Source organism: Nicotiana tabacum, chromosome 16, assembly GCF_000715075.1.
Source record: "Nicotiana tabacum cultivar K326 chromosome 16, ASM71507v2, whole genome shotgun sequence".
NCBI classification, from domain to species: Eukaryota; Viridiplantae; Streptophyta; class Magnoliopsida; order Solanales; family Solanaceae; genus Nicotiana; species Nicotiana tabacum.
In genome coordinates, this window is record NC_134095.1 from 9,376,910 (window position 1) to 9,394,764 (window position 17,855).

At 32.0% G+C, this 17,855-nt stretch overlaps 1 protein-coding gene and 1 non-coding gene across 2 annotated transcripts; one reads left to right on the forward strand and one right to left on the reverse strand.

Annotated features, from left to right (window-relative positions):
* Positions 1–6,756: 6,756 nt before the first annotated feature.
* On the reverse strand, positions 6,757–10,978 carry LOC107827904 (uncharacterized). Its single transcript, XM_016655133.2, has 11 exons — positions 10,324–10,978; positions 9,728–9,829; positions 9,524–9,640; positions 8,929–9,184; positions 8,688–8,842; positions 8,249–8,601; positions 8,057–8,156; positions 7,917–7,976; positions 7,705–7,788; positions 7,490–7,606; positions 6,757–7,380 (listed from the first exon to the last, which is right to left on the reverse strand). Exons 1-11 carry the CDS (start codon positions 10,381–10,383, stop codon positions 7,075–7,077), a joined length of 1,710 nt encoding a protein of 569 aa, XP_016510619.1. The 5' UTR covers positions 10,384–10,978; the 3' UTR covers positions 6,757–7,074.
* Positions 10,979–15,687: 4,709 nt separating this feature from the next.
* LOC142170865 (small nucleolar RNA U3) lies at positions 15,688–15,896 on the forward strand. Its single transcript, XR_012700476.1, has one exon. It is a non-coding gene; the product is annotated as a small nucleolar RNA U3 (small nucleolar RNA).
* The last annotated feature ends 1,959 nt before the right edge of the window (positions 15,897–17,855 follow it).

Consider the following 17,855-nt stretch of genomic DNA (forward strand, 5'->3'; position numbering starts at 1 on the left):
TCCTGGTAATCCAAAACCCGATCCGGACATACGCCCAACTCCAAAATCATCATACGAACCTATTGGAACTTTCAAATCCCGATTCCGAGGTCGTTTACTCAAAATTCAAACCTTGGTCAACTCTTATAATTTAAAGTTTCCGAAATGAGAATTTCCTTCTAAATTAACTCCGAACTTCCCGAAATTAAATTCTTACCACCCGTACAATTCATAATACATGAAGTGAAGCTACTCAAGGTCTCAAACCGTTGAACAACGCTCTAGGGCTCAAAACGACCGGTCGGATCGTTAAACTAAATACACCCTTATATATAACATACCAATTCTCATACGAGCTCATGACGGTTCATATGTAGTCACACCCCAACCTTGTGAGGTGTGGCTGGCACCCGATGCCCGAAGGCCCGAGCGAACCAACCATGAGATATGATCCGAAATATAATAACCTGCAGGTAGAAGAGCCCAACACGATATATATATATAAACTAGGCCAACAAGGCTGTAACAACAGTATAACAGCTATCCAGAAGGCCGATAGGGCGATACGAAAAATATATATAAGAGCGGCTATATAATGTCATTTTCTCTTTCTTATATGCACTACCAACGGGTATAATGAGATGATTGATAGGATTTCGATCTCTTAACTAGCCTTAATAAGGAAATTTTTAGTTAACTCTACTTTGAGACTGAAATTGCATCTTATCATATTTAACTTTATTTTGCATCGCAAACTATAGGGTTTGATCTTTTATTACAGGGTTCTCTTATAATTTAGTACATATGGAAATAATTTAGTTGTTTGATTGATTTTTATATTATGGTTAGTACTATATGGTATCAGAAAGAAATTTATAACTTTATACTAGCCAGGAATAAAATTGGTGAATAATGTAAATGACAGTTTGGGCACTAGTAACCTAATCTGATTTTGTCCATTTTTTATTCATTTCCTTTCGGTTCTCATTCACCAACTTTCTCCTTTGTTTTTTATGGAATATTTTGGCAAATGAGGATGCAATCAAGTTATTTGATAATGACTTTCTAATTAACATTTTTTATGACCTTTTTTTTTTTTTTTTGAAGTGGGGTATGAACGATTGAATATGTAGTGTTCTAAGAGCAGGTAAAAAATGGATGGTATTTGGTAAAATTAAAACGTTTAACCTAAGTAAAATGTGATGAAATTAAATTGCAAAGTCTTACTACAACAAAGTTGCCTTATTTCTCTTTTTCCGTGTTAGAGTTAAATTGTAGGTTATCATAGTTTGTAGGATAATAAAATAAACGATATGAAAATATGCATTACAGGCATGCATAAGATACTGAATCTAATAAATAATTCTGTATCTGAACATTATACATGCAACTAATTAAAAAATTACCACTCGTGCAAGTGTGGTTGGTCGCGTTATTTGGACCTTTGTTGCTTACATATAATTTCATTAATTTAGGTATGAGGAGAATCTGGATTTATAAAGAAGAAGAAGAAGAAGAAAATATAATTTATGCTAATTAATATTTCAAGCTACAATATAGAAATATTTGTTCAAAGTTTGAGTGTAGATCTAGAAGAATTTAAATTAAATATAGATACATGATTGTATTCAATAATAGATTTAGCAATATGTTTTAATTACCTAGAACAAAATAGAAATAATTGTTTTGATTTATATAGAAAACAACTTTATTTAGTAAGAAGGTTATATCATATACTCTAAGAAGAATATAATTTTTGTACTAAAATTATATTTAGAATACTAATAATTTACTAGAATCTATTTTGGAATTTATTTTTCAGACTTTATTTATTTTAGTAATAATAATTTGACTTTATTTATTTATTCAATTTCTCCTCTTCATTTAAATTTAAAAATAATGAAAGGTTGAGAGTGGGGGTTTAGCTACCAAATTAAATTCCGACTTAAATGGACACAAGCTAATGGGGCATATAGTATACGTGTGTACACTTCCAAATTTTTCAATCAAATCTGTCTGATCTTAATATTCCCTATATTAAATGAAAGTTAGTTCTCGCAATATTTATTTTTTTTGATGAGCAGTTCTCGCAATAATTAGTTGGTGTGTAACTGTGTATCAGTGTATGTGTACAGAAAAAGCTAAAAAAAAATTTGAGCTAGAAACTAACTGCTCTCAAGACGTTGATAATTTTTTAATCAATTATCTAGAAATGTTTAAGCTACAGGAGCTTAATGTGCCAAATTATTCTTTTACATACTCTACATTAAACAATAAATTGGGAAATCCTAGGGGGGAAAGGAAATAGAAAAAAATTAATCCAAATAATTACCCACCTAATCTTTTACATATAAAATACCCGCTAAATATATATAATATATATAATTGGGTATAATCAATATATAATTTGTGTATACTGACTAGAAAAAATAAACATTATATATGGTCGGCTATTTATGTATATAAAATTGCACGGGAACGCTATTTGGTCGCCCCCATTTAACATATACCCATTTTTTTAAAAGCTTTTAACTTGTACCCACTTGTTAAAAAACTTCAGCTCCCTTTCTCCTCCCCTTCTCCTTCTTCATTTTCTTTTTTCTTCTTCACAATCTGATTCTATCGAATCCATACCTGTAACGGTTTTACTTCTTAAACTCATCAAAGCCTCTGTTATTTTATGACCACTTGAATTTACGTGTTGTTTCAACTGCACATCTATGTAAATTATCAATGGATTGACTTAAGCACGGAAATACAGTACATTTTCATACATTAATATAAAGAGTACGTAGCTTATTTTTTCGAAATATGAACTGGGGAGGAACTTTACAGTGTTTGCGTACTAGACTAGATATTGCAGGGCATACGTAAAGGTGAGGGAAAAAGAAAACCCAAAAAAAGGAAGGCAAATCCCTATGTGCAAAAAATTTCAACTCTAGAGCTGAAGTTTTTATTTTATAACTGGCAAGCTTTAGCTCTAGAGTTGAAGTTTTCGGGTGACTAAATAAAAACTTCAGCTCTAGAGCTGAAGTTTTCAGTTACAACACAAAAACTTCAGCTCTAGAGCTGAACTTCAGGGCCGGCTACTAGAATGCTGAAGTTTATTTCAGCCCCGTATGGTGAAGTTATGTGAAAAAGCGGGTACACTTGTTATTTTTTTTGCAAAACGGGGCATAAATTAAAATGTGACATAAAAAGCGGGTATATATGCAAATGCCCCATTTATGTAACAATTTGAGAAATGCCTCACTGGGCCTAAACCAATTCTTCTGGGCTTCTTACTATTAGGATGGCCTTATGGGTAAAATACTGTTGGATCGTAATGAATTGCAACATGGACCAATTAATGACAAACCCAATTATTAAAGGAAAAACTAAATAGTGTAGTCACTCTAAAAAATAATAGCCAGCAAAATATATTTTTTCGTATATTAATATATAATATACAAAAATATACATATTTTATATATAATTAGTGTAGAACTTTTTGGGGAGAAATTCAAAAATAGCCAGATTTATCAGTAGTCATTCAAAAAATAGCCACAATTCAAAAGTAATCGAAATTTAACCACTTTTCATGTAAAGATAAATCTAAACGAAAACATTGTTCAAAATTTGGAAAAATACTCCAGCATAATATACTGGAGTTCCAGTCTAATATACTGGAGCCAGCAAAGTATACCGGTCCAGCATAATATGCTGGAAGTTCATACACAGGTGTACCGAACTCCAGTATATTATGCTGGATCGGTCTTTATTGCAGTAAAATATTGGTTACTTTTCAATGATTTGACAAACGCTGGCTATTTTTGAATGACTAGTCCGAAAACTGGCTAGCCCGTGCTATTTTAACAACTTTTGTATAGTATTAATTAGCGGATATAATTATTTTTAGCGACTGATCAAATGTGTAATTTGCCCATTATTAAACTTAAGGGAGTTTACTCCTACCAACTTTTCTCTAGTAGTAACAGCGCTAGTCATTTTTCAGTCACATAATTGATAAATAATTATTGTTATGGAGTTTCAAATTCCACAATTGAACTTCCATGACAATATCTCGGAGTTTCACCGGTGAAATTTGAAACTCTACAAGAATTGTTAATGTTCAATTGGTTAAATTAGCTATTTGTGAATTTTATCCAGTTTTCTACTCATAATTTATTATATCAAAAAATAAAATTTCCATTTTCTTTCATCTAAAATTTGTAAGTCAACAACGCAGTTGATATTTATGACTTGCACAGAAATTATAGATGGCTTTGTCTAGACGAAAAGAAGAAACAAACAATTTACTTTAGAAGCGTGCAATCAAATGGGCCTTAAATATACGGGCCCCAGGCCCAATTTTGTCTGGACATGGATAGAGTTTTGTGAATGGTTCAGCTTTTTGGTGGATCTAACTGTTATGTCTGCAATTATCCACTTTGGGAAAAGGCATTTTGTTCTTTTCTTCAATATAGAGGTAATTGATGACCCGGCCCACATGAAAAAGACTTCATATTAGGTTTAGGACCACAAAATTTTTCATTATTTGTATTTAAGGACATTACCTTTATGTAGCTAAAGACAAAGTTAGATTCTGGATGAAACTGTGAAGTCCTTTTCTAACCAGTATGTGTGTCAATGGTGACAATTGTTTCAATCATACTCTTGGCTTCCCCAAAAAATTTATTAAAAAAAAAAAAAAAAAAAAGAGAAGGCTCTTGACATTGTTTAGCGGTTCGTGGTTTAGCGGTCAATAAAATGATGAGAATCAAGAATCGAATTTCAGTAAAGATAGATACTCCCTCTGTTCCAGTTTATGTGAACCTATTTCCTTTTTGGTCCGTTCCAAAAAGAATGAACCCTTTCTAAATTTGGTAACAATTTAGCTTAAAGTTACAACTTTACCCTTAATGAGAAGCTTTTATAACCACACAAATACTCTGGGCCCCATTTGAACTTGTTTAGGACCACAAATTCCAAAAGTTTTTATTTTTTACTTAAACTCCATGTCTAGTCAAACATGTTCACATAAATTGGAACGGAGGAAGTATATGACTGGTGATTTCTTTGCATCTTCTTATATATCTTAAGGGTCAGATTACCAAATATAAATCCTGATAAGAAATACTAGCAGAAATGAAATAGTTGAGGTATAAACAAACCTAATCGGACACCACCATCCAATTACGTGCATATTTGTATTCCAACATCTATATATTGATAAAATTGGATTTTTGTCACTGGGTTTTAGAAAGAAATTTTTACTATATTTATATACTGCAAGCTAGCTTATGTTAACTAAAATTTTGACTAGCATTACTACATTAATTGTTCTGTACGATGATAACAAATTATGTAGTAAATAATAATGCCAAATTAAAGAATATGTTGATTTTGAACTAGACACATTTATACTTTTTTTGTTAGTGTGTGTGCGCGTTGGGGGGTGGGGGAGGTTATTGTAGGATTAACTTATTCTCTAATTTTTACCTAAGATTTAAGGGCCTTATACGGTAGGTTTCTCCTTATTAACAACAGTTCACTTCACTTTTATTGAATAATGTAAAGAATGATGTATAAACAAGCAACTTTCAGTCTCAATGATGCAATTAATATAGTGTACCTATACACACTCTGTATTACGCTAAATTGAAAACTAAATAACTTTATATGCCACGGATAGCTAATTTTTTATAACGTTAAGAAGGAAAAATAAAGTAGAAAGAGGGAGCGGATGGTAAATACAGACTTTATAAAAATTACTCCATTGAATATTCGCTTAGAAAAGTCAAAGTAGAATAATTGATGAAACAAATCTTGACCTAGTCACTATCCAATAAAGTTGCACATTATCAACAGCCTAGCATCATTTGCCATGTTACATCCATAACTAGGTGCACAAAATGCCACCCAACTCACCCAAACCCACTGCATCTCCTTAATTTAACCTCTTTTTCTTTCACACTTTCGGGGTAAATCTAAGTCCCTAGTCAATATTTACACCATTCATTTCCATAGGTAAAAACGTTTCATCAATTTAAATTTGGATAAGCAGAGTTATTCGATATTTGTACTAATAGAAGCTCATAAATGATCAATGAAATAATCGAGTTGCGCGCAAGCTAACCCATATATTAGATTATAAAAATTAATTTACTTTTTTCGGTGATTGTTTTATGAGGATTGAGGAGAAATAGTGATACAAGGACATAATTTAATGGCATTTGGAATTTAGTGTACATATTTGTCTCTTTTAGGCATTATGGGAAGATCCAGCTGCATATCTCTTTTAAATAAATATATTGGTAATAAATCCAATAGAATTCAATATTTAACAGAATTGTATAATGGGGTGTCTCCATTTACACCAATGCTTCTTTAATGAATAAATCTGCTAGATGCCCCTTTCTATATTAAACTATCTACAGTTGGCCATCTTTTCAGTCCTTGGACATAAAATCAAAATTGACTAAACCATTCTGATTGTTTAAACTAAACTCTAAAGCTTGCCGTAAGTCCATGTTTTTTTTTTGTGGCTACATTATTTTATAAGGAAAAGGGCAGTCTGGTGCACGAAGCATTCCGTGTTTACGCAGGGTCCGGGGAAGGGACGCACCCTAAGGGGGAGTGATGTAGGCAGCCTACCCTAATGTAAGTATCAATGGCTGATTCCACGGTTCGAACCCGTAATCTATAGGTCACGTGGAGACAACTTTAGTGTTGCAAGTCCGAAGGAATTGAGCCAAGAAATGTGTTTTCATGTAGCAAATTAAATAAAGTAAAAAGTAAAAAGTAAATCCATATTTATAAAGATAAAATAAAAAAATCACCCCACTCCAAGTAAGATCAGAGTATCAGACAACAGAAGGAAAGCCCTATCAAGAATCTCCCCCTCATTGTGTCTTTGATCTAAAAGATGGACCTAAAGCACTCAGCAAGTGAATGCAATAGTGCTGAACTCTACAATGACAATTACTCCTTACAAATGTCAAAATTTACTTACAAGATGTACACTTAAACTTACTATGTATATGTATCCCCCTCTATATATAGATCTATACCACAAAAAACCTTAAGTCTAACAGATTATTAATGAAGCAAAACTTACATGTGTAAAAGGTACCGGAAACTAAATTCATATGGCATAATCTGAAGAACATGAGAAAGAGGCTCGTTATTCCTTCTCTCGAGGCAGCTAATCGCTTCTTTTCCATGTTCGTTTGGCAATTGAAGACATATCCAATCAAGTAGTGATTCCAAATCCTTTGCAAAATCTAGCAGATACCAGTCCAACAGTTTTGGTATTGCGACCAACTTCTTTGATGTTGAAATGCCAACGGCTGCCTGCAAATACTCCCTCTTTGCAACTTGAAGCTCATTTTCAATATTTGCTGCAGTGTATACTCTCACCTGTTTCAAGACAGCTCCTAAATTAGCACTGTTGTGTTTAACAAAGATACTGAAAACTAGATAAATGCACCAATGTACTACGCAGAGAAACAAGGCGCTTATAACTTACAGCAGGAGAGGAAAAACTTCCACAAGAGAGCGCAAATGTCACTAATGTTTCGGAGAACTCCAAACCAAAGATGCTACGTGCAGTCATCTCGTCATTCTTTACACCCTTTGCAAAAGTCTGGTGATAGCAATCAAATAGGATATACTCGTAAGTAATACTTTAGACGCATGAGCTGGACAAAAAGTAAATTCCTTTATATTTGGAAAGCCTCTTACATATTTTGAGTGATAAGGCAACCTCAGAATGAAGTGTTCAATGGTTATGGCATTAAGCAAGTGTCCACTAACATTTATTGTTGCCTGCAAAAGGTGGAACTTCGCCAATTAAAAAGTGAAGAATATGGATCATATCGTTGTCAACTAATTGAATTAGGAGACTGAAACAGTATAATAGATTGCATGGATAGGATAGGACACCGAAGCATTACCTTTTGCATCAGTGCTACAACCATTTCAGGATTCTCAGGTAGGCCGTACTCCAGGAATGCCTGAAATGTTAGACGAATGAATAATAGTAAAAAGAAAATTTGAAAGGTGGCATATTCGTAAATCAGAATGTAAAGCTTACATTCATCATGCAGGAATTGTATATGTTGATCCAGAAAGCAAGCTTTTCTTGGTGGGTGAGGCCCTGTAAGTTGACTAATGCAAGTTTCTCGAGTAGAAGTCTGGAAAAAGGAGCGAGGTATATATGAGAAACCATCCAAGTTTTGAAAATTTTGAAAGATTGTATAATCTCAAGCTATTTTGACCAACTTACTTTAGCCTACGAACTAGGAAAACGGATATTGTTGTTCGATTTGGATTGATCGAAGAAGCTTCGACTGCATATAAATGCTTATACGGACCGATATCTCTCCTTTCAAACTTTGAACATATGCCATAAGGGTCTCCAAACTCTTTCTTCTCACATGAATTATATCCTGTCAATGAAGGCAATGTATCGGCTGTACTCCTGCTCTTCTTAGAGCTCATTCTGAGGAAAATATTTAATAAGCATTTCAAAATATTTTCCGAGATTGTATTTGGACTTTCAGCTGATGATGGTTTTCTATCTTGACTAACAAAGACTCTCTCTTCCAAACTCCCATGGTACATTACTTGGTCCTCAAGCTGAAAATAACAAAAGTATAATATCTGTTATGCTGCACTAGATAACTCATTTCGGGAAAAAAAATGAAGATCACTGAATTACCAACCTGCAATTTCGGAGGATCTACGCGCTTCTCTGCTAATCTATTCTCAGCAGCAGGCTTCTTAGCAGGAGTTCTGACAGTTTTCACTTTCGCATTTAGTGATCGATGCTTGCTTTTCGTGGAAGACCATGACTGATTCTCTTTTAAGCAGCTGTCATCTGAAAATGAAATTGAATTTAACGAGGATAAATCACTCAGTTACCTTGACAAACATGAACGTCATTTTCCAGTTCCAAGCGATTACCAGAGAGAGAAGGCAACTGTCTACCCGAAAATGAAGCTGAATTCGCTTCCATTTGGGGCGACAACTTTGTTTGCTTCTGCTTGGGACTCTTTTCTTGATTTGGTTCAATGGTATCAGTCACATTATCCATATTCCTCTTGGAGGAAGAAATATAGACGGCTTCTTGATACAATCCTTGCCTGAAATGCACAACTTTCTCTTCAAGCCGAACAACTTCCTCCTCCAAAACAGCCACTTCAGCTAGAAGCTCCAGTGTCTGCATATTTCCAATTATAGAATTACACTTATATTGTCAATTCCCAAAAAATAGAGCCAGAAAACAACTATCAAGTAAAAACATCTCCTCTTCAAACTAACGTGACAACGACAAGTTACTCCATATGGTGAATTTTTTGGCACTAGCTCCTTCCACAGTACAGTTCAATCTCAAAATGTACATTACACGAAGGAAATAAGGAACACGAACAATGTTGAAACATAATACAACTAAATAATTAAAAGTGTGTTCTCTCGATCAGTTTAAGCTAATGAGATGGTTACACAAGTCAACAACAGACACCTGCTATAACATCATTGAAGAACAGGAAATACTAACATTTGGAGGGAGATAAGGAGGAAGACGAGGAAGAGCACCGAGGGGTCTGGTAAACGCCCTTTCAAGAGCTCTGTGGACATTTTCCTCATGCCTGAGTTTCTTCTTTAGCTTATCAACCTAAATTTACACATAATTAGTACAAATTATAGACTAATTACAGGTTTTACTGTAAAACTTAAGAATTCAAGAATCACAAATGTTTACATCTTGTAACAATGCCATCTTTCTTTCTCTAGTTGCTTTTCTTCTATTTATGGTTGTTTTCTCAGTACCCATTTTCCTGTTTCCTTGCATTTCCACTTTTTCCTTCAAACAAGAAAAGAAGACATAAACAATTCAGCTTCCACAAGAAAGGAATTAAATGTAACGGAAAAGCATAAAGCAAACACTATATTGACCATAAACATGCAGATAAAAAGGAGGGAAAAAAAAAAGCAAAGATAAGATATGAAACGGATTTGGATAAGGATCAAAACTTACACCTTTCTACTTTTTAAAATTCTTAATTCTGAAATCAAAATCAAAACTCAAAATCTGCTGAAGTTAAGTAGATGATATGATTTAAACCACAGCAAGATTTAGAATATTCAACTAATCAAATAAAGATTCAATTTTTCTTCTCAAAACTACAATTAAATTTCAAAATACTATAGTGAGCTCAAAAAAAATTCTTGAGAATTTCTACTTCTGAGTTCTGAATGCATAATTTCCAAGAAAAAGAAAAACAAACCAGTACCCAGAAATTTTTACACTCCAAAATATACAATGAAAAGAGATTTCAATAGCAGAAAAGCTCTTACCTTTACATTTTTGGATGGAGTTTTCATAGACTGTAGACTAGTCCTGACTCTGGCATTCATCTTTATTGTATTTTTCTTCACTCCCCAGAAAAAAGAATTAAATGAAGGTAGCAATAAAAGAGAAAACAGAGAGAATAAGGCCTTCAGAAGAATGAATTCATTGCATTTGCAGCAGATGCAGAACAGTGCTAATAATATCAAAAACAAAGCGGGAAACTAATGGAGAGACTTGAAATTCAATCCAAGAAACAAAAAATTGAATGAAAAAAAGCAACCCCAATTGGCCAAAAAAGACAAAAACAGAACACAACTCCTGCAAAAAAATGGTTCAGTTAAATCCCTGCATTTTCTTGATCGGCGTGAAGTCAATGTATTTCATCTTCTGCTATAATCTATAGGCCACACTCTCACCATTTTTCAAGAACAAAACACTAGCTAGATAAAATAGGACCTGGATTATATATATTTTTTGTTTGATAAGTATATATATATATATATATATATATATACACAGAGAGAGTGAGATGAAGTAGAGGGGTAAATGAGGAATAGGGAACTGTATTTTGTTTCTGCTTGAGTTTGTGTAAAGACTGTATATTTATTTACTGTCTATATTCCCTTGGTTATTAGAGAATGGACTGATGTGGTTGCATTTACTGTTTCTAAATTTCTACTATACTATATATGTAGTTAAATTGTAACCGTTCGATTTGCACATGCACAATATTTTCTGTTTTAGTCTAATAAACTCTATTTAAATTATTTATTTTCTGCTTTAGTCCAATATTTATTTAAATTATTGCTACGCTCAATAGCGTGTTCCTATCCTTTTTTTAATAATTTTTTTGTAAAAGTAAAATAAAACATGCAAGAACAAATTTTTATATAGTAATTTTTTTGAAATAAAAATAGATGTCTAATTTCTCTTAGTGCTTTTTAATTTATAAAGATTATGATTGGCAAATAAATCTTCGTAAAACACTAACTCGTATTGATTCCATGTAGCTTTATTCTTATGTAAATCTCTCTCTTTAGATATGATATTTTATGCTGCGTGCGGTTAACTTTCTTTGTTAATACTTATTATAAGAAATAATTAATGATGAATTTACCAATATTACATAATAATAATAATAATAATAATAATAATAATAATAATAATAGCCTTGTGGGGGAGTATCACGTGTTCGTGCAAGGTTCGATGAAGGATCACATTCCAAGGGTTGTGATTAGATGCGGAGCTAGAATTTGAACTTTATGGGTTCGATATTATAATCATTTTAAGTTATTGGGTTCTAAATTAATAACTTGCACATATGCATTGAATTTCTTAATACAAATACAGAGTTTGAGTAAAAGCTACTGGGTTCGGCCGAGCCCTAACCAATATTGTGGCTCCATCCCGGTGTCTGATGCAAGTATTAATGGCTAATTTCACCGCTCAAATTCATAAATTACCGGTCACACAAAAATAACTTTAGCATTGCTCCGAGGCTTCTTTTCAATCTACCAATATAGCATATTCATTAATTTAAAATGCTAAATTCATGTTTATATGTTTCGTGGAAGGAAGAGTGAAAGAGCATTGAAAGGTAAATTAGTGTTTGCGTTGTGAAAAAGCAAGCAAAAATACGCATCTAATAAGTGCATCATAGTGCCGTACGCTACCAGACAGCCCATCTTTCTGTATCATTATGAATTAACGTGCGCCATTACCCCTTTTTCTTTACTTTTGGAATTTTGCTTTCTTTTGGTTACTAACATTAATGCTTATTAAGTTTATCTTTTTCTTTTTGTTTCTTCTTTTGAGAAATGTCAATTTTCAGTACCAAAACTCATACAAGGGAATTTCATAAAATCTCACTCATTATTTGCAAACGAATTTCCATAAAAGCTAATGTGTCCATAGAATTTTGTACCACTTAGAATGCTTTCTTTTGGGTAGAAATGCAAAACAAATCATAGCTAGATTCTTTGACTTTTGGAGTGAGAGAGGCCAAAAGAGAAAGGAACAATATAATTGGTGAGAATCCACTAATTAGTTAACACACAAGTTATAACATGTATTAGTTTGGCTTTTTCGCAGTGCCTAATATTATATTTTCTCCTTTTTTAAATTAATAATAGAGATGATTTTACTATGTATTGTGTATTTAATTGTCTTTTTTGGGTATAATCATTGTTCCACATAGAGCTCGTTAAAAGAAAAAAATATATTTTCCTTAGGGATTTCTCCGTTCACAAGATTCGAATGTGAAAACCTTAATTAAGGGGGCAAGGCTCATCTATCTCGCCACATCCCTGGGTGGTGTGTATTTAATTATCGACTAATTAATAATTTAATATTAAACACACACAAAAATACCTATTTTTAAAATTTTAATATCTTAAGATAAATTTCCAAAATTTGCTGCACTTTCTTATCAAGGTAAAAATGAAGAATGTCGACATAAATATTAGTACAAGTAAATCTTCTTCCATTTTTTCTGGCTCCGCCCCCACCCCCCTCTCCGCCCCCCCCCCCCCCCCCCACACACACACACAACCCCCCAAAAAAAACTAAAAAAGAAAAAGAAAAAGAATTGTCCTTTCTTGAAATAAAAAGAAAATAAGATGTGGTAAGAGTGAAGGGGAAAAGGCTGATAAAATCACATGGCTGCCAACTAAAGTGCTTTAAACATGAAAGGGATTTATAAGGCAACCAAATAAATGGGAGTAACGGGCTTTTTGTATACTTGGATTTCACTCATTCGTTTTGTACCTTTAATTAAATAAATAAAAAATTGGTTCACGTTCAAATCACATGTTGATGATCAGGAACCAAAGTTAGAAGAGCAATTAATTTCATGATTTGGTCTCTAAAAGTTGGGTTATTAAAATTAAAAAACTTTATACATTTAGCTAATCAGGTTAGCAACCCAATTAAAAGCTTGTCATGAAAAGTACTTTTCCAATTTGATCAGAAAACATGTTTAAGTTAATTATTTGATACTCAATTTCATCACACTAGAAAAGGAATATGAATTAAATTAGACCCTACATATTTGTGTAAAATGAATTACCTTATTAACTGATTTTTTTGCAAAAATAATGAAAAGCACCTTTGGGTAGCTTTTCAATTTTTGCAAACTGAAAAACTTTTATTTAATGTCGTTTGGTTGTTAATTGGTTTATCTGTTTTCGAAACAATGGCCATTTTTGCAAAAAGGATTAGATTTTGTTGAAAGGTAACTCTATATTTTGTGTTATATTTAAAGTTATTTCGTAAATTCTGTGATATCTACAACAATGAGTTTCTTAATCTCATTCTGGTAAAAAAAAAAATGAGTACCAAAAGAAACACTTATTAAAGAAGGATTTATTTATTTTTTGGTAATTACAGATTGTATATCTACCAAGGAAAAAAGAAGGAATTATTTTTAGTAGGAAAAAGAAGGGAAGGGGATGATAAATACACATGGTGAGGTGGGAAACATTATTAGGGGTGGTGGGATTATGATATGGACATGCCACTCTTTTGCACGTGACTGACTCCAAACAACTACTAATAATATTTCATTAAGCTTTCTACTTTAGTATTATTGCTAATTAACTGGATAATTAGGGCAATTGGCACGGAAATAGACAAGGATCAACACATATAAGACAGATAGAAAATTTGAAACGACAGTTTAATTTCTCGAAGAGTGAAGTTTATCCTAATTTATTACTACTATTTTAATATTACAGTAGAAAGAAATGTTGATTAGCTTGGCAAAGTTATAATCCAAAAAGGAAAATTAACAAGTAATTTAATGCTAAAATTGCTTTTATAGACAAGTATGATTTCATGCATTTGTAGGTAAAATGAATTTGATCCTAATTTATTATTTTTATTTGAAAAGAATACGGTGGAATTATATGTTGATCAGCTTTGCGAAGTTATAATCCAAAAAGGAATATCATTCCTTAAAAAGTGAATTTTAACCTAAAAATGGGTTTATAGAAAATAATGATTTCGTGCATTTACAGGTCGAAGTATTTAATCATTGAATTACTGTAAAACAAATTTCTTTTCCCATACAATGTAATGAATATTTTACTTTTTTGTTGATTTAGTTAGCGTAACTAACCGGAATTAATTGGACTAAATTATTGGATGCCGTAGAAATATTTACAAGAATATAGGTTTAGACTTGACATGACATTTAACTCCAAAATTGTCGCTTTTACATATTTACTATCTTATTTAAATAATGAAGATGAAAAAAAGCAAATGGATTGAATGGAATGTAACGCCAACACTTGTTTTCTAGCAATAAATAAAAATCAACAAGTCAAGACATCATTGTCTACGTGCACGCTAAGTTTTTGGGACACAAAGTACAATTTTTAATTAAAACTACCCCAATAATTAACTATCCTGAATCGGCTGTCTATAATATTCTTTTTTACTTTTACGATATAATAACTTATATATAATTGACAATATATATATAAAAAATTAATTTGACTGATTATAGTAAGTCTATTAACTTATTTTGAAGTAACCAAATTAGTTTTTTTATCATACAAGATCACCTTAATCTGACGGCGTAAAAATTATGCACGATGCATTAACAAAAGTTAAACATACTATTATCTTAACTATGATGTAACTTATTACCACCTATCAATCTTTGATTATTAGCCCATAGAAATGGCTTCGAGCTCTATTAATTGTGTATTGGGAAGACAACTTTTAAAAAGGGGAACTGAATTTTTTTTTATTTTTTTTTAAATTCAAGTTGTGAGAATTGTACTGGTTTCATAAACAAAATTAAATTCTATCAATTACATATAGTACGAGTTTCAGAAAGATAATCATATAATATACACGTTCATTTTTTCCAAATCGAATTTCCAAGAATTCCGGATTTTCTTGTTTTCACTAGCTCTGATATGGCCATACTCAAATGACAAATCTTTCACGATCTTGCTACGTTGTAGTATTAAATTACTATGACATTGTCTCTCGTAATTTTTCGTGGTCCAATCTCTATTGATTATTCAAGATGCATTATTATTTTATTTTTCATTCAGTGATATTATAGTTTTAGGGTTCATATCTTGATCTTGACCTTGATACTTGATAGTTTAGTCTTCTTTAGTTTTCATTATCAAAATATTTTCTCTTGAAAATAAAAGGTTCTTACTTATGCCTGAAAATATTATTGTAGCAATAGAAAGGGAGTCACGAGATCTTATATCACTTACCAATAAGGTCATATCATTAGTATTACAATTCAAAACTAATAATTATAAATTTACAATATCACGAGTTTGAATTCGAATCATTTATGTTCATTGAATATTTTCTACTCTTTTGTCAATTAACTATGTGAAACGACCTTACTTGAATATGATCTGTTCTATAGGCTCGTACCACTCTATCCTTGAGTTCTAAGGAGACCGGAAACTAAATCTGGTAGATGAACCATGTCCCTTAGACCAGAGCGTGATTAACGGCGCCATGGCCTTCATGGCACCGTAGAGGATCGTTCTCAACTCCAACTGTAGTGTGGTGGGATGGTCTGATGGCTGTCTGACAGAATCTTCAAACTTTTAAAAAAAGAAAAAGAAAAAAAAAACTATGTGAAAAAAAAAATAATTTTGATCCTGCTTAATCTCACCATAATTAAATGACCTCTTCAAATCAACAATGTGTTTGTTTACACTCTTCAATAATGTTCTACCTAAATATTTTCTTCTATTTCTTCTCTTAGATCTCAATTTTTGGGGAGCAGATTCATAAATTAACACCTGGATGTATACAAAAATTATAAAGACAGTAGTGAATAGTCAATAACTTGGGGGACATGCAAATATAGAAACATTTAATTAACTCCTAATAATATTCATATATGACAAATCTCATGTTTGACCAAAATAGAGAAATGTTGTATTCATTCACTAACAGACATAGAAACAAATGGATTTCCTAATTTTTTTTCCGACAGTATTGCATATGGATACACTTCTCTTCTCTTTTGTGCATAATGGGAGAAGATGAAATGTCCAATAAAAACAAACTTAATCCTCAGTATTTTAGTGTTTACTTCTTAATTTATGATTATTAATCACTTCTTTAAGGATTAGATTCTGTGCTAGAAACTTGACAAGTTTTAATATTTTATTTTGCACTAGTGATTATGTCTTTAAACTCCTAGCTAGCTAGTCCTCCAACATATGTCCTTTGTATTAGGAACATACCAAATCAAAAATACTAGCTTAGTCTGATTAAACAACGAGATCTTTATATAAATAGCCGACCAGATTCACGGTTTAGATCTTATAGTCGGTATGTAAAAACTATCTTATATATATATTAACTTAAATACCCGCCTACCCTAGCGCTTAAACTTAAAATAACCAATGGATGTATAATATATGTATACTCCATGAATAATATATATATATATATATATATATATATATATATATATATATATATATATATATATATTATTCATGGAGTATACATATATTGTATAATCTATGTGTACTTACTAATAAAAGTAAACTGTGAATTCAATTGGCTATTTGTATAAAGCGGTTGGATGGATAACTATAACCAGCAAAACACAAGCTCAAGCTTATCTGAGAAAGCAAACCAAACATCTTTTGTAATGGTGTGTACCGTAGATTTTAACAAATCAATTACTTGCTTTGACAACTGACCTCTCGTAATTTAACTCCCAAACAAATTTATACCATGATTTATTGAGACTACATGTTACTAACTATGTTTAGTTTTATGCTCTATCATTAATCCCACAAGATTTAACATAAGGACAGCCAGTTGATAAGCAATATGTCCTTCCTTTTCAAGTATTTTCATTTCATATCTGTCCCAATCCTAAACACAGCTCGATTATTTTAACAAATACCAATATTCGAGTTGGCACACACAACTATTGCAGCCCCACACACAAAAATAAAGGTGAAAATGTAAACTCTATGCTAACATTTAACTTCATATACACGTGTCATTGGCTAAGCTATCGCGAGGAGAGGATCGTGATAACCATCTTGAAGTATAATTTTTATCGAGCAACATGTCGACGACTTAAATATATGATGGAGTAGCGAAAGTGGTGAAATAACTTTACTATCACGATCCACTAAGATTCAAACTTTTTATTGTGCCAATTCCCAAAAAGAAAGAAAGAAATTTTATAAGCAATATCATAAAAAAAAAGTCGTACTAGTGAGACTTTTAATTAAAAAAAGTACACTACTACTATTTAAATTGTCCTAGAATTGTAGGCTCACCTGATAGGCTACAGAAATAGCAGGTACAGTTAACAGAATGATAAATTCGTCTTCATGCACTGATTTAATTATAGAATAGTTGTCTAAATTGACATTTCACCAAAATTTCATCATAAGGGATTCTGATTTAATTGGTTTTAGAATTTAATATACCATTTGGTCTAAGTACAAATGCAATGATTTCTCCTTAGATATACGGATAAGCAATAAAGATGACGATAATGTTGTTAGAGGGTTCA